This window comes from Centroberyx affinis, unplaced genomic scaffold (assembly GCF_046629955.1).
Source record: "Centroberyx affinis isolate AG114_WGS23_722 - 3 ecotype Tasmania unplaced genomic scaffold, CSIRO-AGI_Caff_v1 ptg001662l_1, whole genome shotgun sequence".
NCBI classification, from domain to species: domain Eukaryota; kingdom Metazoa; phylum Chordata; class Actinopteri; order Beryciformes; family Berycidae; genus Centroberyx; species Centroberyx affinis.
The window spans coordinates 55001-78870 of NW_027280089.1; the positions used below are offsets into that span (position 1 = coordinate 55001).

Sequence of the window (23870 nt, forward strand, 5' to 3'; positions counted from 1 at the left end):
GGCTGTGTTTTGCCTTTCAACACAGCACAGCACCCTTACACAGCAGCTTAAAGGAAGAAAAACCCAGTCTTTTTTCCTGGTCGTATGTCAGTAGAGAGAAAGGGTAGGAGGGCTCCGCAGAGCGGGGCAGGACTCTGGGAGGTCCAAACTCTGGCTGCATTCAAACCGAGCTGCTTTCACAACGTATTTACACAGTCGCCCCTGAGCTCAGAGCCAGGCCTTGGTCCCAGTGCCAGCCCACACCAGCACACTCACAGGCCCAGAGCCTGGGTATTCTCCAGCCTGACCACAAAAACCAAACAACACACTGCAGAGGTCAGCTCACTGCACTGGAGCCATAAATCAACACGCACGCACACACACACACACACACATATATATACAGTATATATACATGCATAAACACATAGACATACAAGTACACATACATACACAAAGAAATACACATACACACTCGTGCACACACGCATACACACACATAGATATATACATACACACAAACGCCACACCAACAAATTCAGAGAAGTAAGACCTTACCAGACATCAAGTACATTTTCAGCCACATTCACTTTCCTCTCCAGACTGTAGCTGGAATCCAGCACTCAGGTCAGCTGCCAAGAGCAACAGGCAGGTCTGCCACCCCACTTATCCACTACACAGCACCATGCCCACTCACCCTGCGGCCTCTTTGCTCCTGCCCTGTTTTGTTTCTGGGTCCCTTCTAGGTCTTCTCTCTCATTCCCCCCCCCCCTATCTCTCCCCCCCTGTATGAGATTTAATCCCATGGGTGGCTGTATTCCCATTCCCCTGTTCTTTAGGCTAATGGAGCCAGGGCGGCTCGCCTCACCTCACAGAGGTGGACTCTGTGAATGTTTGGCTTGGCCATTTGCTGAAATCTACATAAAAAGTGCTGAGGGCACATTTCGGGGCTTGCTGACACAGTTAAGAAATAACGGAGGGGATAAAGGGGGCGAAACACAAACATCTGACATGAGTTAGAGAAATTCTTTTAATTATCCATGGTGGAAACTCTATCTTCCCCGGGGCTATCGAAGTTCAAGTCCCATTCCGCAGCCCAAAATGTATGGAGTTAGTATGTTCTGAAACTGAACCATGTCATGTACCACGGACATGGTGCTACAGGCAAATGTGACTACAATAATATACAAGTATAGACTCTAACATTGAGATTCAATCCATCACAGGCTTTGGAAGTTCACAGTCACTTCAGAGTCCCATCTAGAAAGAAGAGACTGTACATAAAGCATAAACACCTGAGCCATTTTATGGGTGTACATTTTCAGACTGTTTAGACACAATGCACTGTTCAAAAGTGAAAACATTATCATAGATGCCGAGCCCATGAAAAGCACAACAGAAAGCCCTCCACTTGAACCTAAAACATGCCATTACCACTGATGACTGATGCCTCAGACAAGTCTGTTTGAGGGCATGTTTGGGTCTAGCCTCATGTAACTCCCATGACACTATTAATGTCCCTTCGTGTTTTTGTGCCAGATTTGTCATCAAGGCCCAAGCAGAGCAGCTGACCTTTCCAAGTCTCCTCTAATGGGGCTGATGAGAGAGGCCATTATCCATCCATTCAACATCCGTTTTAGACCTGTTACTTCTTTCAGACACCTGAAAGGGATTTTCACAACAAAAACCAAAGAGTCCAGGTACATTCATAGTGTTGGTGAAATACAGAGTGACTCATGTGCTGGACAGTTTTCATATTTTAAACTGTGGAGCCACTGTTTCAGACACTTTGCTAAAACTAGATAAGCGCTGCTAATAATAGACAAACAATAAAGGAGAAGCACGGCCTGGTAACATCATCCGTACGCATTTGACAACTAGCATGGAAACTGAGCCAAATGGCACCAAATGGGATTCTGAATGTGGAAAACCTGGATATGGAAAATGGTGTCAGGTTTCCGTCACAAGTACATGTGCTTAGGAATAGTCAAGCTGTGAGTGGGAAGAGCCTCTAAAAGGTGAAAACTTTTCACACATCTTTACCTTAAATGACTTAAGTGTCTGAATTCTAAAGAGGAGGGGAGCTTAATACATGGCAGGATAATTGCAGAAAAAGCCTCAAGCGAAGAAGAGGAAACAGGACATGTAAAAGCTGTCATGGCTTCACAATATTTAAGCCCTTAACGAGCATCAAGCCCATGTGTTCCTGTTTTTTACTGCTTTTTCCTGGCTCTGGGTGCTTCCACAGCAAGTCCCACACCTCGCCTCATCCCAGCCGCACTCCAGCCCTCCATCACCCCCCCCCACACCCCACTCCTTTCTCTCATCTAGCCTACACTCCCCTGCCTACTTTTATCAGTATGCCTTTCATTCCCTAATTCCCCATTATTTTTAACCTCAACCCTCTTCATCTCAAGCTCATCACCCTTCCGTGCCTCTCGTCCCTCACTTATCGCGTTCCCTCCTCTCCTCCTTGTCCGGCCCATCAGCCCCGGGACAGCCTATCAGCGGCTACCATGGAAACCTCTGGATGATGTCATGTGGCTGCCGTTCAAAGGTTGACATCAGCGGGGAGAGAACTCCTCATTCTTTCCAGCGTCTGACCCAATGTTTTGGCTCCCCTACCCCGACCTACTGCTGCAGCTCCCACTCTCCTCCTCACAATCTCTACCATGCACCCCTGTACCATGTTTACCCAACACTAAAAACTGGCTCTGAATTATTCTCCTCCACCTGTGTGATATGGTTAAAACAAAGGTACTCTAGCTCTGCTTGGCTGTTGGTGGCAGCAGTCTATGCCAGAGAGAATGGATGGCTAGACTGTACCCCCCCCACCCCCCCCACCCCCCCGGTCCCGTGCAGGTTGGCTGCTCCCGTCTGTGTTCCCTCAGACTAGCCACAGCCATTTATTCCACATAATGTTGATTCCAGCCCAGCGATGGGCCTTAAATTATCTACTGTTTTTCTTGGCACGCTCACTGGGAAACGACAGTGCTGGATATCAGGGGACACAGTCTGCAGATGCACACTGTCAAGCAGGCCCTACCTTCTGCACAACACGGGTATATAAAAACCCTGCAACTACACACAAGCCCTTAACACACATGTACACTGGCATGAAGAAACATGCTATCACTAAAACTCAGATTTATGGGATTAAACCAGAAGCAGTCGTATAAAGGTGTAATTACAATTTCATTTGGGATAGGTCGTAAACGATTACCAAGGAAAAATACCTGCCTGGTTACATAATCAGCTCCTTAATTACCTACGTAATCTTGATTGATATACGCTACTCACTATACCCACATACAGTCTACACATTATGGTACTTATGCGAGATAGGCACTCTCTCTGGGACCACAATAACCATGTCAGAAACCAAACCACAAACCGCTTGAGCGTAAGTACTACTTTCCTCCTGACTGCTGTAGAAGAAAAGACTCAGTCTCCTCTGCAGAACTTTACAGGCAGATAAAACACATCAGTCAGTGTAATTCACAGCGAGACACACACACTGCCATGATTGAAGTTGTGATAAGCCACATTCTCTCACCCTCTTCTCTTCTGTGTTTAAGTATACGCTTGATGTTTTACTGCCTCTCAACACTGATTTATCTCTTTTTTTTTCCCATTTTTACTGTAGTCCCTTTGTTAATAATCTTCCTTATCATAAATGGAAATCAATTTTGACTCAAGAGAAATCAAATCAATCTGTCAAAAAGAGCTATCTTAATTTTAGAGTTCACAACCACCATACTGCTAGTTCTCTCTATTTACCCTTTTACATGCTGCTTTTCTAAGAAAATCAACTGGAAATTGCAGGCTCTTGACTCAATTGAATTAAACAGCCTGCCACTGAAATCAAATATGTTTTTCTGTGTTTTCATGCTCACCACCTTTTGGTGGTAACTGCCTTTGGCAAAAGTAAACACGGGACTGAACTATGGAGGGGAGAAGGGAGTAAGGGGAGAAAGGAGTGCAGCATGAGCATAATTTGGAAACTATGTGGCATATTTTCCATTTTCTGCAAGCACTGGAGCCTGTCCTGTCTCCCAACTGGCAGACACACAGCAGGAGGCTTTAAACATCTCTGACAAAATATATGTCTGTTCCCACGGTAACGAGTGGCCTATTACTGTGGCTGTGATAGCTGGATATGTTGTTCCTAATTGTTCCTACATCACCTCAATCTGTTGATAAGTAGGCTACCGGCCACAACTAAATTAGAGGAGAATTACAACTTTACCAGATGAATGAATTCAGCTTCTGGTGATGTCAACTGGAGGAATTTACCAGTGGCCATTAGGAGTACAGTGGGGAATACACACACACACACACACACACCAAAACTGCATTCATGCCTCATTTAAGATTTCAAGTCAACAATTTTGCAAAAGAATGTGAAATTATACCCATGTAATATAAAACACAGCTTTACTTTGTCCTACTTCGTCCATGAACCACATGTAACACTCCTATGGAAGAAAACATCTGCAGTGCGTCTATTATTTGAAATACAGGGATTTGGATGATCATTTGTCATTTATACGGCATATGAAATGGCTTTGGAAGAGGGGTTACATGAAGTGAATTTTAGTTTTATATCACATCATATATCCATCTCTCCTATGGCTTGGCAGCCCCACTTTGGGGATCGCAGGGGGAGTGATGTCATAATTCTTTATTATTGTCTGTTCCCGCTGAGCAGCAGAGAGGTCAAAGGTCAGCTGGCTCAGCATCAGTCACATCAGTCAGCCTCTGTTACTAATTATTATTGAGGGCCTCAGCCTCACAGACTAATCCCCCTTTATACAAGCAGAACTCTGACAGGACAAAGACAACACTATTCCTTGTGCCTGTGTGTGTGTCTGTGTGTGTGTGTGTGTGTGTGTGTGTGTCTGTGTGTGTGTATGTGTGTGTGTGTGTGTGTGTGTGTGTGTGTCTGTGCGCGCATGCATGTGAGCATGCATCATGTATCCTTCACAGGGTTCATGTTTAAGAGCAGCTCAGCCACAAATGTCCACACCAGTTTGCTTTTTTCCTTCCTTTAGGTCACTTGGTATTTATCTTATCTAAGATCAATATAACTTTCTTTTTTCCTGATTCTCCCGTCTGAGTTCGAAACAACAAAAAAGTATTTCATGTTGAGATGTGTATCAGGTATCTCCGGGTTTGATAAGGCCCAAGGGGCTTGCTGTCAGTAGTCTGATTAACATCAATTTTTCATCTCACACAACAAAGCTTTGCTTAAGGGAGGATAAAAAGAGCAGAAGGGAGGTGGCGAAGCCCTCATTCTCATAATGAGAATCTTCACTATCTGTCACCACTTGTGAAATATCTCACTCTGTCAACAGAAACGTAGCAGCACATTCTGACAAACGCAGGGATCTAAAGAGATGTACATATGCATAGAGAGCGAGAGAGAGAGAGAGAGAGAGAGAGAGAGAGAGAGAGAGAGAGAGAAAATTAACAATTTATCTAATAGGTTTTAGCTGCTCATTGAACCACAACAAGTGGTGAAATACCAACAATAGACGCAGAGTTGACCAACAAAGGTCACTCAGAAGTTCAGAACCAACAGCAGGATGGTTAAAAACTGGGGAAGATTAAAAGGTCCAATGAATCCTCTTCTAATTAATATCTCTGATACCTCAATAAAATAAAGAATATGTAGATTAAATAGAGATAAGGAGTTATAACGCCTACCTCAAAGACCTCTTCATCAAGTATTCTAGTTCCAAATACTACAATTCCTTTGGTGTCGATGATGGGGTGGGGGCTTCGGAGCAGCTTCTGGGTGGTCTTCTTTTTACAGTCCAGAATGAGGGTGATGGTCTGCTTGTGCACACTGATGGCCACTCGATGCCACCTGGAAGGGGAGGTGAGGTTAGTTCACACACATACTGGGTTACAAGCCGCTCGCTTACAAACTGCTAACAGGCTAAGGACCCCTTTTGTGTCCAGCTTCTCCTTGAAATTCAAATATATTCTACTCTATTTCACTCTATTCTCTCATATTGTGGTGATGTAAACGGATTTATACACTGTGACTGCAGGAAAAAGCTATGCATTTGAGTACACTATGGTGACCCGCGCTATATAAAAAGTACGAGGGATTAAATCTCACAAACAGATACTGGCAAGTGATGGATTTGATAACATGTCACAGATCGGCAGATAGGAATAACAATCACCTATAAAGGGACACCTGGTTCAGGTGCCAACACACTAAACCACCTACAGATGCAACAAAGATCACCTCATCAAAGACTAACACACATCCACCTGTTCTCTGATTAGAGAGGAAGAAAGCAGAGTCCAGGTCTGATATCAGTGTAATGGACTGATGCAGTCTGATACTCATGTACTGTACAATTACGGTAAGAGATTGATGGATGTCAGCTGAGCCAACTGTTGCACAGGGCAAACAACAGGTGCCCGGGACGCACGTACTTTCCGTCGGCTAGGTTGACTCCTCTGAAGAGGGGGTAGTCCTCGGGGCTGGGCTTGCCTGTGTGGTCCTCGTACAGGAAGACGGGAGAGCGACCCACTTCCAGTCCGAGCTGCTGGATGCCCTGCTCATTGTACACAGACATCAGGAAGGACTGGCTACCCTTCTTAGGCTTCACTGTGGCCAAGATGGAAAAGTCCTCCGGGAACACATCACCTGGCAGAACCAATGGCAGGTTGGAGAGAGAGAGAGAGAGAGGTTATAAATAGCAGTTTACGCTCATCATCATAAAAAGAATGAAATACTAGATTTGTATTCAGGATGTTGTAATGTTAATATTATCTTGAGGAATAAATTGTACTCTTCAGTGTCAAGAGGGCGCACTGAAATCCAACAGTTAGTCTACTGGATATTGTTACTGGCTGAGTGAGATTATTAGATTTTTTTAATGGAAACAAATGTTACAATAACAGATAGGGATAATTAACATTGGAAGACATGGGGAGACAGGCTTGGAGCAACTAAAGAAAACACCGGCCATTCGTAGAATGGTACCTCTGCCCAAAACCAAACAGGATAGGAGTAAATCTGGAAGGAAGGATAGCAGAGTAGAGGTCTGTCGGAGAAAAAACAAGAGGGAGAAGCAGGAGTGGAAAGTGGAGCATTCCCAGTGCAGCACAGGATGAAAAGGGTAATGACAAGAGCATGTGATCCTGGGAGACTTTGCAGAGCTACCCTCCAAACCCCGCCTCCCCCACTTCTCTCCTCTCCCACAGCTGATCGATCTAGCAGACGCCGAGGCGCTCCAACAGAGGGATGGAGAAGAGGAAATAGGAGGAGAGAGTGAAAACTTTTACAGGAGGGAGTGTTAAAGACACAGATGCAGTGGAAGGGGATAATATAGGGACATTTAAAACAAAAACAAAGCCACAAAAGGTGCAGAAACAGAGAAATGAAAAGGAAGTGTCTGCAGTGTCTTAAGTCTGAACTATTTCCTCCATTTTGTTAGAGTGGGCTACATCTGCCAAACAGATGCCCCGAGAGCAAAGCCTTGTGGGACACTGTCAAGACCCCAGCAAGGGGGCGGGCTTTCCAACCATCCGAGGACACCGGCGCCCTCACATATGCAGGTCAGACTCACGTCACTTCAGGTAAGCAGATCTTCCGATGTTTTAGAGTTTGGAAAAGGGATCTTCAGAAAATCTGTCTATATTGAATCTACCATTGTTATAGCCAGACGTGGCTAACTGGATTAGTTTGAACATAAGCAAAGTAACCACTTGGATTCCAGTAGCGACTAACTGTTCAGTCTGTGCCGATCTTTCCAGGAGGCCGGAAAAGAGAAGTGGGGCTTGTGGTCGCAGTGGTTTTGTAGCACCTCATGCAGCCATCAAACCCCCTGCTCCGCCACCATTTCCCAAATAATGGGAGACAGGCGGAGCTGCCTGGAAATGCTAAATTAGAGTGTCTACGGTTTAGGTAGCCAATCAGAAGCTGCGGAGTCAAAGACGCCTCAGTGGGAAAGCAGTGCGGAGGTCTGGAGCCTGAGGTTGGGAACAGACACTGGAGGAGAGAAGGGAAGAAAAGAAAAGGGAGGGAGGAAAGGAAGAAAGGAGGAGGGACAGAAGGGAAAGGAGCTCCAGTCACTGATGGAAAGTCTGGTTTTGCCATCATCTGCCATTCTCCGCTTCCTCTCCTTTCTTCTTTTCATTGTCTGTCAGTCAGTCTGCATCTGTGTGTCTGCCTGCCTTCCTGTCTATCTCCCCTTTCTCTATCTCCTATCTTTCCTTCATTAATGCCAGGCATCTAATCACATCATGCGGAGAGCACATGCCTTGGCCGTGTGCTTCCTCAGGAATTCAGCTTGGCACCGAATGAGAGGCACTGCTTTGACTGACAGATGCTTCGGCGGGACGATGTAAGGCAGAGAGGTGGAGAGGGAGCGAGAGCATGAGAAAGAGGGAGGGGAGCGAGAGAGACCTCAGACAACCCTATGGAGGAGTTCAGTACAGGGTGTGGATGTATAAAGACATTGGTGAGCAGAATGAGATAAGATATAAGTAAGAGTTACAGAAATAGGACAAATTTGGACAAGAGAAAAGAAACCTGGGGAGTGAAAGTTTGCCCCTACATCCGGTTATGCATGAGCCACGTCTGGCCCAGAGACAATGAGTCAGCGCTGGCTCGGGACAGGCTGTTTGTGTTGAGGTCAAGGGTTGGCTCAGGGGTGAAAGGGACTCCATGACACAGAAGAAAGAAGTGGGAGTGGGGGAGGAGAGGAATGAAAGTGTCCAACGTTCAAATTCAAAGTATTCCTTTTCGGGGTGGACCAATTGCCGTTTTCTCTGAAGTTTAAGTTGCTCTCCCACAACAAACGTTCTCATTTATCATCATTTCAGATTTATCTCTGTGATGTTTCATTTGTGCACTGTCTCCTCTCCTGCCAAGCTTCACTCAGCTTGACCTTTGACCCTGCCATCACTATGGGGACTAAGATGCCCTGAGAGAACCTCCATCATAATGCCCCGACCAGCAGCCCTCAGAAGAGGAGGGTGGAGGGTGGAGGTAAACAGAAAAGAAAATTGAGGAAGCGAGAGGAAAAAAAAAGAAAAATTTTGCATTCTCTTGTGTCAGTGTCCATTCCTCCTCACTCTCTCCTTAGGTCCTAATAGCAAGGTGGGAGGGGGGTGGCTCAGAGGATCTCGGGTTTCTCTGGAATGTGTCTCTCAAACCGCTACTTTGGGCCACCAGATGAGAGATACCTCATTCCTCATTTAGTGTGTGTGTGTGTGTGTGTGTGTGTGTGTATGTGTGTGTGTGTGTGTGTGTGTGTGTGTGTGAGAGAGAAAGAGTGTGTGTGTCTGGACATGGTGGGAATGGAATGGCTGTGGTGCCAGCACTACTTGAGCTTATACTGGCAGCACCACCATCAGTGTCAGACCAAAAAAGATCTGGGAAAGCCAGGGACTCAAAGACATCTCCAGCCAATCAGGAACAACATTTTCCTCCTACTTAAATAAGCAATTAAAGTGACCTTTTATTTTGATCAACTGAGTCAGAACTGGCACGCACAAAGAGTGAGTCGAATCGAACGTTTTCACCCTCGAAGTATGGTATAGCTAATTCCACAGGCAGTATTTTGTTTTTCCTTGGACAGGTCTGTGGGAGAACTATTAGAGTTAATAGCCCTGGGCTTTAGTTACTGGTTAAAGGGGGTAGAGAGAGTGGTTTGCCACCCTGTCTCCACTTTCGCTGTGCTGGCATACTTCTCTGTCTAACTCCTGACATCTGCTCTTCATTCATACTCCTGGATCTACCAAACCTTACAGAATCCCTAAGAAAACCTCCAGGGCCAGGGAAGGGGGCAAGAGTCATGCCAGCTCTTTGACTGATCCGCTGTGCCATCTGTCAGTGTGCATGCATCCAGGTAAATGGGGTAGAAAGCCTTCTGTAATATAATTGGTCATTCAGTCATCGCTGTGTCCAAATCCGCTCTTCTGTGCGAGACGAGTAGCATTCCAACGGGATTGCTCAGTGCTGCAGGTTTGTGGGTGTGCAGAGAGAGAGAGAAACACTGCGACTACACAAACAACGCAAATTCAAACAACACATACAAAAAAATCCAAAGCAAATACAACCGCAAATGAAGAAATGCACTGCAGAATGCCAAAGCAAATACATTAACACGAAACAAGCGAAACAATCAAAAACACAGGCCAACCACGAAAAACAAATGCAACACCGCAGGCCTCTAGGGGAGTATGGGAAAGTGGAATAGGTTGATTTTCGACCACGAGAGAGAAAGAGAGTAAAGAGAGTAGCTATCGTTAGCCGGCCAAATAAAAAAATAAAGTTTACCTATGTTGCTTCTTTATTCAATAGTTCTTCTCCCCACTTACAAAACAAACTCAGTCTTACTCTCTCGTGTTGAAAATCAAACTATTCCTCTGGGCTACTTCCGTTGTGTTGACTGGATATGCAGCGTTTTTCTATTGCATATGTTTTCGTAGTTTGCATGTGTCTTTGCATCATTTTTAAATTTGCAGCACATTTCCTGTTAATGTATTTGCTGTGGCATCTGCAGTGCGTTTCTTCATTTGCAGCACATTTCCATTGTATTTGCATTGGATGTTCGTATGTGTTTTTGAGTTTACTTTGTTCGTGAAGCTGCAGCGCGTTTCTCCTTATGCAATTGCTTTGCGCCGTTGTAGAGCGTTTGCACCCGTCGGCCACCGTGGAAACACAGACAAAGAGAGACACATAATGACAGAGAGCAAGACTGATATGTATTGTGCATACAGTATGTGAGTGACCCTGTTTGCAAGTGACCCTAATGGAAAGGTAGGACTCAAGGGAAAAGTGCGTCATGCTTTGTAAGGTAAGGGGAAAAGAGAATATCTGTCACTCCAGCAGTATTATTACTTTAGGGTTAGGGTTGTGATTTTAGCTTAGGAGGAGCTTAGATTTTACCTTTTGAATTTCAGCTGTATTGTACGGTAGAGGGCCCTAAGTGAACAGCACCATCCAGCCACAGCAGTCCAGACCACGAGGAAGAATGCCAACTCAAAGCTCACCCCATTCCGGGAGGGAGGGAAAAGGTGAGAGCGGCTGCATCATTCTTTCCTCGCTGTTTGTGCTGATGTTGGCTGTTGTTCGGTGTGGCAAACAAAATAGGCAAGGGCGAGCAAAAACCTCTACATAACTTCTCAAATTGTCAGAGCCACAGCCAGAAGTTTGTGGCTGTTGGGATATGAAGAACATTTGTGTGGACACTGTGACTGGTACATATGTGCGCATACACGCAACTTCTCCGATTTTCATCTAAGACTCACAGCGTCACTAAATCTGTATAGGCCATTCAGACATGGGAAGTGTGTGGTCTAAATGTCAAAAGAAGCCAACTGCCTCACTGGCCTATTTCTCCAGTCCTCATCCACGCCATGAAGGTGAGGAGTAACCATAAGGACTCTTCTGTTTTCAGTTTCTCAGAGGTTTCAAATGAATCATCCCTTCCACATGTTTGCCTAATGATTGCATGTCTGCACTTGTTCTTTTCCAACACATCATCATAGACTGTCTGTGGTTATGGGGTCATGGGCCAACATGTTCCCAATCAGAGCTAGTGTGGTTTATTACCAAGATCATAACCATAATGAAGTGTGCATGTTGTTAGTAAGTCTGTGTATTTCTATATGTGTGTTCATGGGCATTTTATAAACGTATGTGCTGATAATTTAGGTCTTTTCCACCTCCAGGCTTTGGAACAAAGTCAAACTTAGTTATGGGGAAAAAAATAAATGGACAAAATGATCTCATAAGTTTAGCTGGCTTCTGGAATATATTAGCTGTACATCCAATGTTGAGGTGAGAGTGCAGCCAACTAGGGGAACACATCGCAGACACGACTACTAGTTTCTAAGGCCTTCAAGACACAGACAGATAGTTACTCTGTATATTTGGACTATGTGGTGCCTATTATGAAGTCCTCAACCTTGTTTTATATTATGCAGACTGTCATTTTGGATGATCTAGAGCAGCATATGCATAATTATAGTATGTGTATCTAAACAGAGCCTCATGTTGGCTCTGCTCTCATAGTAGTTCAAAGACAACAGTGCTGGTGTGATTGGAGTGCATGAGAGGACATGCAGGCTGCAGGAGTCCTGTGGCTCTGCCTTAAGCCCATAAGAAAAGCCACGACGTGGATCAAAGGTCCACTAAGGCCAGTGCAACCTCCGAGAGGCCCAGAATAAATGAGAGATATATTATGATAGGGCTGTCACCCCAATCTGAATTGTGTGTCAGCTTAACTCACAAGGTTTGTTTCTCTGTCTCTCCTACTTCTCAACAACTCTACCACGACTATACTCGCTTTTGCTTTTCTTACTACTTTCCCTGATTGTTGTATTTTGGAGATTATTCGAGCTGCAGGGAAACACATTCCACTGAAATTGAGTGTCTGGGTTGCAAAATTATGGCTCTGAATTTCTGCAGTGTAAGTAAATAAATAAATAAGGCGGCGCACAGAGGGAAGTGCTTAGCATGTCCCTCTCAGAACAATCTAGAGCCAGACAGGAGTGAGACACAAAGATGAAAACAGAGAGGGAGAAAACACTGCAAGGCAGCAGCAGCAGTCGAGGAGAAATGATCGAGGGATACATTATGAAGCGAGAGGGAAAATAAAAGAGAGCGGGAGGAAGAAAAGCGAAAAGAGGAAAGATCGTTGGAGAGGGAGGAGAAAGAGAGGAAAGTTCTGCTGTGCACCACAGAGCCGTAACCCAGAGCCACGTCAGCACAATAGAACAAGGAAAAAGTGGAACCCCAGACTTCCCTCCCCTTCACCCCCCTTTTTTTTCACTGCTTTTCCATCCTGCAGCTCCTCCTCCATATTACTGGGCTGGATTTCTCATGGAATTGGTGTGTGAGATTTTTTAATAAGGGGGGAATTAGCATGACTCACTGCTTGTGAGTTTCTTTTCTTCTTTGTTTCTCCACGACGTTTCGAGTGGGTTTGAATGAGAAACAGGACTAGCTCAGTCTCCAGACCAGAGGTGATGGACTCTGTCTGTCTCTGTCTCTGTCTCTCTCTCTCTCTCTCTCTCTCTCTCTCTCTCTCTGTCTCTCTCTCTCTCTCTGTGTCTCTCTCTCTCTCTCTGTCTCTCTCTTTTACAGGACCAAGAATTAGAGTTAGAGATGTATACATACTGTATGTGTTTGAGTGAGAGAGAGAGAGAGAGAGAGAGAGAGAGAGAGAGAGAGAGAGAGAGAGAGAGAGAGAGATGGGTGTTTAGAGGTGAAATAGCAGATGTGACATACCCAGCCTGTGCTACCATAACTCAACGATACAGGTGACATCAATCATGATAGCCAATAAAATAGCTACCTGGAGGGGTAGGAAAGGGACAGGCCGAGTGGGGGGGCAGACATATTACCTTCCAGTCATGTTAAAACATTACATCCCTATTTTACTATGACCTGGGGTGAAAGGTCATAGAGTTGCCTCGAAGTCAAGACCCTTAGGTTACAGAAACAACCTGTAAGACGGTTACAGAGCATCTCGGACATGCCACTACACCTGTAAGAGTATAGCATATAACCAAAACATTAGAAGGGGACAAAGTGGGTTTGAGGTTGAAGGTTTGAGGTGGAAAGTGCACAGGAAAAGAGAAGGTTGCATTAGTGTTTAGAGGTCCAGAGAGAGATCTAGTGTCTTCAGCATCGGTTGGCTACTCACCTGGATACAGCTGTTTGGTGGGGGCGCTGAGCTGGGCATCTTTGGTTACTCTGTAGGCCACATCAGGTCCTTGTGTTGACTTCCTATGTGAGCACAAACCCGTCGTTTTCGAAACACCCTCGGGTAAACTGTGAAAATCTAAAATCTTCAAGAGGTCCGCTGGTTCCACTGCAGAGAGAAAAAAAGAGATAGAGAGAAAGGATTTAGACAAAAGGTTTTTGAATTGAGAAATTTGTCTCTCAGATTTCTCACAGTATAAAGCCCACACTGCCCATAGCGCGCAATACATTTACAGTCCCTAAAGCATGTTGTACAACACAAGTTATAAGCATGGTCTTATATCTTATATGTCTGCATATTAAGTAAAGCCCTAATTATGGCCATTGTATGACTTTGCCCTGTTTTTTCTTTCGGTTGCTGACTCATGAGTACTAGTTACTCAGTAGGACATTTCACCGCTGTGGCTCAGGAAAGATTTTAATTGTCCATTTAGGCACACTAAACAGAGATGCCCATTTATAGATCACCATGATAATGGGTTATAGATGCAGCAAAGCCCATCCTTCCATCCATTTCTATACAATGCTAAATCTACCGCTGCCTCCCTCTGGCCACAAACGTACAATTAGCACACTTTCAGGCCGGTCGTCCCGGCTGTAACCAGGCCACCGCAGAAGCACACTGGGTCAGAACTGTGTGACATGGGGTTTGACCCTGGACCGCACGCTTGAAGGCCAAACCACCCAGAACAAACAGCTGTTCCTGCAGCCAGATGCTGACAACAAGCTACACAATGACACACGTTAGCATCCAGCCCTGTCCAAGCAAAGACGTGAACAGAAGAGGATCGTGGGCCTTGTCTATAGGGAAAGCGGCATAGGGTGGGGGGCTGACGGGATGTTTTAGAGGAGGCAAACACTAAAATGAGGGGGGAGGTAGAGTAAACGGAGGAGGACAACAAAAGGATTTTATGGCACAGGTCTTTAAGAAATGAAACAATGGTATTCCACACCATGGTATCCCACAGCATGCATTTTTGTGCTCTGGAAGCACTGCATTTGGAGGGAGAGAGGTAATCCTTCGACATAAACAAGAATGAAAGTGCACACACACACACACACACACACACACAGGTTAAGCAGTCCTAGTGACAGGCTGCAAGGCAAGGACCACACACACACTCTGTTCAGAAAAAACACTTTCAATACCCCCATCCATCTGAGAGTGAAAGGGCTGCTGGAAAAGTGGATGGGCAGAGCCAAGACTGTTTGCACTTTCTCCGCTGCCCTGCGTCAACCTCCAGCTGGATGCCATTACACACGGACTCACGTGCAGCGGAGATCAATTAAAGAAACCTCGACATTCTTAAAGAGAGGTCTCCATTTAGGACTGCTTCAGCTGCACGTGTCCCATTACAGCTGCAGGGGGACTGGGGAAAACTTCCTCCTCATCAAATGGGGTCTGATTGCATGTTGTGTGTATCATGCTATAGTCAATGAGACAAAAACACAGCTAAAGAAAGCCTGAGACCGGGGAACATTCAGAAGTGCCGAAGATCTTTCACTTGCAAGTGCATCTGTCTCATATCAATTACAGATAACTACTGCGGAAACATTAGTTCACAACACAGACAAACGAACGCCTTGTAACTTGTTTCGGCTGGCAAAATAAATAAAACATCTTCACCCTTTATCACTGTGTACACACACAAATATACACACAACGGTCTGGAACAATTGTGTGATTTGAGTCAGATAAAAAAAATATAAACTAACTAACTATGTGGTGATTCCCCAATCAAGCTGCTCATCTCATCTCTCCCTTGCTCGTTCTCTCTCTTCCTCTCTCTCTCTCTCTCTCCCCCTCTCTCGCTCTCTCTCACTGTCCTGAGCCAACCCACTCTTCCTGTCTCGGAAGAAAGCTATTACCCAACCCCTAACTACATAATTGTATTTCTTCACATGAGAATGTGGAACCCTGTATGAGATCACATTGCTCTGGGGGACATATTAGGCAGAAGCACTGGGATGTATAGTAGCAGATTATTTGACGTACACATAAGGATAAATAACTTAATCCAGCTACCATCCATCCACTTCGTAGCCCACCTTCCCCAGCCTTTAAATATGACAGAAAGATAACATAACTAAATGGAAGTGCATACCACAGGTTGACAGAGCCTCTTTAAGTGGATGAAGGGTCCACACAAAAAGACAGCTTTGTCTGTCATTGGCTCATAATGAAGAGATATACAGACACTCCCCCACCAGCCAGAAAATGTCCATCATTCACCATGATGATAGAGGCTCGTTTAATGAGCTATTATTCTGAGAGAGCTCTACGATGGTGTAATAATATGTCAGACTGTCAGAGTGAATGGAATATTATTCTGTTATGGATGTTGTTTGGTCACTAATCAAAGTCGATTTTCATTCTACATCATTATCACTCTGTGGTCTCTAAACTGGGAGATCGTAACAACTGATCCTATGGTATGAAATGCATGAGGCAAATTTCTCTGCAAGCATAGAATCTGTTGCACCGGTTGCTTAGCAACTGAGGCATTCTGGGGTCTGAGTGCCTGTTAGCAATGTGCATTAAACTTCTGCAAAGTAAGTTGAGTATTAGGACGTTTCTGTCAGAAGACAGAATATTAAAGCACAGGGACTTCAAATCATTGATTCAGGCTAACGAAAGAATCACATGTTATATGATAATGCACTTTGAGTTTGGCAAAATGATTCTTCAAACAGATGTTTGAGACATTTTGGGGGAAATAAAAATTGAGAAGCACAAGGAAAGCATCATGAATTCACAACTGCTTAATGACAGATTCATTCTGTCATCAAGTCAGCCGCTTGCTAAAACCTGCAGTGTTTATAATTTGGTCTTGTTAGCTGATGTTGGCTGAGATCGCAATGCCTGATGCTTTTATAGCTAAAGCCTGTTTCACAGGCTTAAGGCACCATTATTTGTATGTCTTTTGCACCTATTCTTTTTGTCATAGCCTATGGCCCTACAAAGACCTACCGTTGGGCATTGGCCAATCTGCACTGGGCCCATGGCACAGAGAAAAAAGTGATGTTTTCACCCAACACAGTGCATGCAGTAAAAAGGCATGAACCTGTCTTCAGTCAATGCAAAATCTTTTTTCTTTCATTACACAATGTAATTATAACAATTTTATAGTTTGCAGTCAATTTTTGATAATTTTCCAGCAGTGTTCACACAGTAAGATAACCTATACTGTGGTGCCTAGGCAAAGAACAATTCGGCACCTACACTTTATGCTATTGTAGTCTAGAACTAGTCTGAAATGTGAACCTTATGAATCTACATTGCTGCATGGACTGGTATTGGTATCAGAATATTCTGCTTACAGCAATTCAACAATCCAATTGGAGCTTCCTTAAATTCTTTCAGCTTCTGAAACCTCTGCTTCTCAGTCACTAATGTAACAGCAGTAAATACAACCAACTTGCACATTGCACATCTTCATCTGCAGTATATCACTCGGTCTATCATTTGATTTTAACTGAGTTGACATCAAACAACCACTATGGCTGAGCAGAGGGAAAACCTATAGTTTGCCCCTCAGCGCCAACCACCAGTGCTCTCTGTAAAAGCCACATCAGCCAGCTATACCACCACAGTTTTTTCTCCTAACGTGGCAACATCCCACAACACGTCACCCTGCAGGACTCACAGACATGAGGCCCATGGCATACTGGAGGCCTGGGGTCAGAGGTAGACAAGGATAAAAGCCACCACACAACCACTACAGAGAAACAGACGGTGACAGAGTTGACGGACTCTTAGGCCCACAAGGCCACAGCCTAAAGGCAGGAAACCAAAGCATGGCTATATGACAAGCAATATACATTTACTGTAATGCATACTTACTTATATGTGCTTATATATACATGTGTGTTAACTTGTATGCATAAACACACACACATACATACACTTACCATACAGACTAATGTACAAAGCTACAAGGAGATAGATAGATAGATAGATAGATAGATAGATAGATAGATAGATAGATAGATAGATAGATAGATAGATAGATAGAAAAGCAAAAAGGCAGACAGGCAGCTAGACAGATAGACTAAGAGTGATTGCTCATTCAATCTAACCATCAAAAATCTAAATACCACAAAATCACCTGGCTCATGTGGTGTTGACAGTTTGGCCAAAAGTCATAGTGTTCATATGGCTGAGCTCTGCATGCAGATGAATTTTAATTGTTGGTTGGTGAGCCAGATTCTCAGGCTGTTATTTCACCAACCAGCCACTGCCTCCCTTTTCTGTCTAGCCCTGAATCATCTCTCCTGTAGCCTCTTCCTACCACATACACCCACTGCTGTGTATGGCTCCCCATTTCCTTATATAGACGCAACCTAGCATAATTCCTACTGTTGGAGACACTGGTAGTGACAGGTACAAACGTTGACTTCATAAAATAGGCCTAGCCTGTTACCCATAATAGAGCTGAGGATTTATTTCCATCCCCATAATACTAATTAATGTGTTAGAAATCCTTCAAAAATCACCTGTGTATTTTACAGCATGGCAGGCTGTAGCCTGTCAACATGGCACTACACAATCCAGTGATTTTAACAAGCGCCTATTTGTTTGGAAAGGTGTTTGGAATGCTGTTCTTTTTTTTTTTACACTCATCTGTAAATAAAGTATTCAGCAGCAACCTACAAGCACCTACAAGCTAACAGGGGCTGTTAGCAAATTAGATCCATTTAGCAGCTAACTGCTATTTGCAACAAGCCATAGCCACTTTCTAGTTTACAGATGATGAGAATACACAAACTGTGAGAGATATGAATGATAGAAACAGTATTACAACAATCCAGTATAGTGCATGAGCCGCTGGACTGTGCTCAGCGGCAGAAGGGAAAAAAAGGAGGAAGTTTGTGAGGAGCATCCAGTCGATGCTAACTGTGTCATGACCCCTGCTGAGGAGTGTTGCTTTTGCTAATCCACACTGACACGAGCTAATCCTATAAAGATCAGCAGCTTTTGGGAAGGAAACAATTGTCATCAGGATACCCCCCTTCATTCCCTACTTGCTAATCTCTCTTCCCCTCCATCAATCTATCCATTACCTCATCAAACAAATCTATTGTGTTCTCTCACATTCCATCCTTCAATTTCCCTTTCTCAAATAATTACTGTATCCCTTATTTTCATCTGGGGAAGGGATTTGAACCCCAACCCCTGACGGATCTAAAACCAACCGCAGGCCCACGCTGGGTCACCTGGGGGTCAGCCAGGGGGAGAGGGCCAATTAGCAGCTCGCAGGAAAGGAGGGGGCAGGTGAAGGGATAGCATAATGTATCTCTGTCCTGAGGCCAGCAACCTCACAATAAGGCAGATACATAAACCTGTCAGAAACCTGTCAGAGATGCTGCAATAGTGAGTCTTTTCAGCATGTAAAGCACTGATTTACCTGATTGCATAGAACTTGAAAAAAAGAAAATAAAAAATAAATATTACAGCCTGCATAACAATCAACAACCCAACCATTTTCAGAGTGCTTCATATACTCTAAAACACTATCAACTCTATTTGCCTCTCACTTGGACCCACATTCACACACCTTTATTCATGCATTTCACTTGCCGACATTCAACCCTCCGGAGGAAACCGTGCCGACCACATCCTAAGCCGCAGGTATGGGTCCCAGTCCCACCTTATTAAGCTGAGGTGTTTACCTACTTAGCATGGCGGCTCCCTCGAGAGACTAACACCTCTGGCACTAGATGCACCCCTGCTAAAAATACCTCCGCTGCTTTTCCCTCTGCAAAGACACCCTGACCACAACCCCTCACTTCAAAGAGGCAGGTTCTCTGCACACAGACAGCAAGTGTTTATATGACACTGTCTTGTATATTTAGCCTGTGTGTCTTCTGGCTTTTTTTCATGCAATTGAGCACGGCATAATAAAGCAATACGGTAAATACAGTATATCCCTCAAACTCTTTCATATGCACATAAAAACAGTCTTCTTCCATCTCCCTCTCATGCTGCCCTTACATGGCCCTCATCAGTGCAGCAGCACACACATCAGGGTACTGTGAATTTCCCCTCTGTGCCGGCTCTCACTAACACACTAGGGCACTCATCCAGGCATGAGTAATTCTGCAATGCTCAAATCAGCCACAGGTTGTCCACAGCACAACAAAGAGACAGCGCAACCAAGGAAAGAACATGATGGGTAAGTACCGAAAATAGAGGAACTGAACTGGTTGCACTGGAACCTCTGTGTTGATTTTGGGTCACCGAATAACAGAATTCACCTAGAATTCATTCACCTTTTCCTCGATGATGAAAACTGGCATCAATCGTATTTTTCTTAAAATTTTCAAGATAAAACCTTCATCAAACTATGGGTTCCTCATGTTAAAGCTCTTACACACTATGGCTTTATAGCTTCATAGGGGTGGGATATAAAGCACCTCCTTTTATTCTCACTTTAGTGCTCCCAGCTACTATGTGTACTGTACAGTAGAAAGGTATGTGTGCAGTACAAAGTGGCAAGCAAAGTGCTGTCGCTTTGTTCGGATTGTTTTCAGCCTTTTATGGGTCTGTTTTGCCAGACACGGGTCGGATTCATGAGGTGGCAGCATTGTAAAGGATAATGAACTCATAAAAGTACACTGTACAGCATAAGTGAAAGATATTTTAAACTCTGTGATAAAAGTTTACATTACGACAGACTGTTCTGGAGAGTATGATGTGGTTTTGAAAATATCCTCCCCTCCCCATTTCACTCCTCTTTCTTGTTCTACCTTCTTTTTTTCTCTCTTTCCCTGAACAGTAGCTTGAGTTCCAGATTCATAATCCTGCTTTCGGCCCGGTGCCAGGACTGTCGCAGATCCCAATCCCCTAACCCATCCATCCACCCTCAATTTCCACCCCTTTCAGAAGCACACATACACACACACACATACACACACACATACACACAAACTAATGTAACGCCATTCAGTGACTCCAGACTGGACCATTTCATTTGACAGAAGGAGGGGTGCTGGACCAGTGAATTAGGACTTTTTCATAGGGGGGGATTAACATTCTTCCCTCTTTCGCAGCCCCCGATCCTCCTCCTCCAGCCCGTCTTGAAGTGAGGCCTGATTCTGCAGGCACATGCTTGACCTGGCGCTGAGGACAAGGAGTAATTAGCAGCCATAGAGAGGACCCTGCTTCCCTTGGAAGCCAGCACAGCCAAAAACAAGAAGGCCCAATGAGAGACTTCCCCCTCCTAGAGTGCATCTCAGACAGGGAGGGTGTAAGTTAGAGTCTTTTGGATTTCACCTGATTCTGTTATCCAACTTTGAGCGATGCCAGCTGTGACGTGTGTGGTGGAGTTTGAGCCTCACTGTGAAACGAGCGGGTCAGACTTAAGGCCCTGGCTTTCCTGACTCTAAGTCTAAAAGGTCAGGACATAAGTACTGCAAAAGCCCAAAGCATCTTGTCTCAAAAAGTGCCTGAAGCATATCATGTCCAAACCTATCAACCATGCATTCACTCAATCTCTTTGATCAAAGATGGCAGCATCCGCTCACTCTCTCACCCTCAAAACTTAAGACACAACTCAATCAGCATTGACCTTAACTTGTTGCTTCTGCTTTTCATGTGATCATGAGCTGGCAATTATACTGCAGGCATTACGCTTGCTAGATTAAACGCATTACATACACTATATGGACATCCTGTGAGGGAACACATACTAATGCAGACATGCATATGCACATACACACACATGCAAGCACACATGCATGCACACACACACACACACACACACATAAACTCATGTCAGCACAAACTCAGATGGATGTCAGCAAGATGGCAAGCAATCACACACACCTCCTCACCTCAGCTTAATTAAACCTACTGCCTGCCACACCGCGGTCAGCCTGATTTCTTGGCACTCGGTGCACCTCTACACCTAAGCTTTCCTGGAAAGTGCGCACACACACACACACACACACACATACACACACACACAAAATTGCAAAGACATAAAGATCACACCTAGAATGGCACACATGTGTAGTTTATGTTTCTGTTAGAGTAAGCGGCTGTAAAACACAAACATCTCCAGATAGACGCTGACCCAGTGACCCGGACTGGGAGACGCACGTGAGACAGAGGAGGGAAGGAGAGGCTTTTTGTTTACGTGGCCGATGCCCTCGTTTCCCCCGATCGTGACTCCCAGACCATTCTGATGCCCATCATGAGTTGAGGGACAGCGGCCAGAAGGAGATTCCAAGGGAATAACTCCATGCCACTAATTGCCAAATAACAGGAAATGCCAAACAAGATAAAAAAAACACAAGAAATGGACAAAGACAAGCAGTCAGACGAATAGACATGCCTAGACACAGTAAAAGACAGATTCACACAGAATATTATGCTTATGTGTGCATGCATATGCACACACACACACACACACAGAGGCAAAAGATCCAGAGAACAGGGCTTTTCTGACCAGAGTTCCTCTTGTGTACTCTGCTTTAGCTGGACTCTTATTGCTTTAACAGGGGGAATACCAGATGCTTTACTTCACTGTCTCCACGCTGAAGCTCGGAGCAGCGAAGATAAATCACTGTCTGCGATCCGCCGCAGACTAAGATGGAAAAACTGACTCAAGCTTCCAGGGCGCACTTTTAAATGCTCAGTTTACAGCAGGACAGTAGAGGAATGGCACTCTCGAGGCACACAGATGTGATCACCGTCCTCTCTCCCTTTGTAGGTCTCTCTTGTGTATACTGCTCCTCACTCATTCGCTTTTCATCACCTCTTCCGCTCTTTAATTTCGCTTGTGTTTATTCTGCCCTCACTGAAGCTTTTTCTTCCTCTGCATCAGCTTCTCTGTCTCGTTGTATCCCCATTAACAACTATGTTTTCCTGTCTTTTTTCTCATGTTTTTTGCTTTTTTAGCTTCCTAATCTCCCCTCCCTCTGTCCCAGCAGATATGGTTTTGAGGGCCGGCTGTTGGCACCGCAGCACTCACATTACAGAACCATTTCCTTCCTCCAACCTGACAGACAGATGACCATTACGCCAATACCAATACACACTGAGACTGAGTAATGATCAGGTAACTAAAGCTATTAAATAAAAAAACCTGTACTAGAATTAAACTTTCAACTTTGTTAAGGACATTCCAACATTTACAAACGGTCACACTTAAGCATCTCAACAGTCTTGTTGGTCCCTGCAGTGGCACATTATAGGAAATGATGGAAATCATGTTTTCTTACAAAGGCATGGTAAAAACCAAACTAATACCGCCATTTTCAGACAGAACATCTCATTTCCATGTCATCATCAGTGAACTCAATGACCCAAAACAAAAAAAACATCTGCAAAGCAATGTTGTGACTGGCCCACTTAATCAATATGTTGGCACCAATTTCACCAGCAGCAAGTATAAACTAAAATCGAGCTCTACGAAAATATGATTTGCAAGGCTCTTTTTTCTGGTTCTGAGGGAATTATATTGCCCTACTGAAATCAAGTAATGTTGTCGACATTATTACTGTATATTGAAAGTGTTATGAGACAAAATGTAAGTCATACATCAAAAGGAGCATTTCAAGATGCATAGACTGTCATGGCAACCATGTCTAAAAGAGAATGAAAGATAATGAAAGAATAGGAGAGAGAGAGAGAGAGAGAGAGCAGATGAAAAAGGTAACGAGAGAGTTAAAAAGAGGTGTGGAAAGAAAATGATGGAGGGAATGTGAACACTTAGACTATCAATCATTGTTCTTGTGATAGTAATAATAAATTTCAGTGTAGCTGCAGCCAGGGGAAAGGAAAGTTTGCTATAATCATATTCAACTCATGTAGTGCCAACTGATCTGCATGTCTTGCAGTGACAGCCAAGCCAACCATCACTTCATCTCTTATTGACACCTTAACTAATGCCATTCTCCAGCAATTGCAGCCTTGTGGGTGAATGGAAACTGTGAGAGAATGTACTTATTACCATGACTCATCAAAATCAACCATGGACTTCATGCCTCAAGTCTTAAGTAAGTGAAATGTATTTGTAAAATGAAAAAAAAACAAAAAAAAACACTCCAGATGCACAATCCAGATATTTCTCAAAGATACTACTACTACTTTGTATAACTAATTTCCTTCAGTTTGCTTCATTACTTATAGAATATG

The 23870-nt window shown here is 44.3% G+C and overlaps 1 protein-coding gene across 6 annotated transcripts in view; it reads right to left on the reverse strand.

Annotated features, from left to right (window-relative positions):
• col5a1 (procollagen, type V, alpha 1) overlaps positions 1–23870 on the reverse strand; it is a 75281-nt gene that overhangs the window by 44520 nt on the left and 6891 nt on the right. For all 6 annotated transcript variants that reach the window (XM_071528329.1, XM_071528334.1, XM_071528331.1 and 3 more), the window contains exons 2-4: positions 13668–13835; positions 6436–6649; positions 5689–5851 (exon numbers count right to left, since the gene is read on the reverse strand). In XM_071528329.1, coding sequence (XP_071384430.1) covers positions 5689–5851; positions 6436–6649; positions 13668–13835 — 545 coding nt within the window. The remainder of the gene's footprint in view (positions 1–5688; positions 5852–6435; positions 6650–13667; positions 13836–23870) is intronic.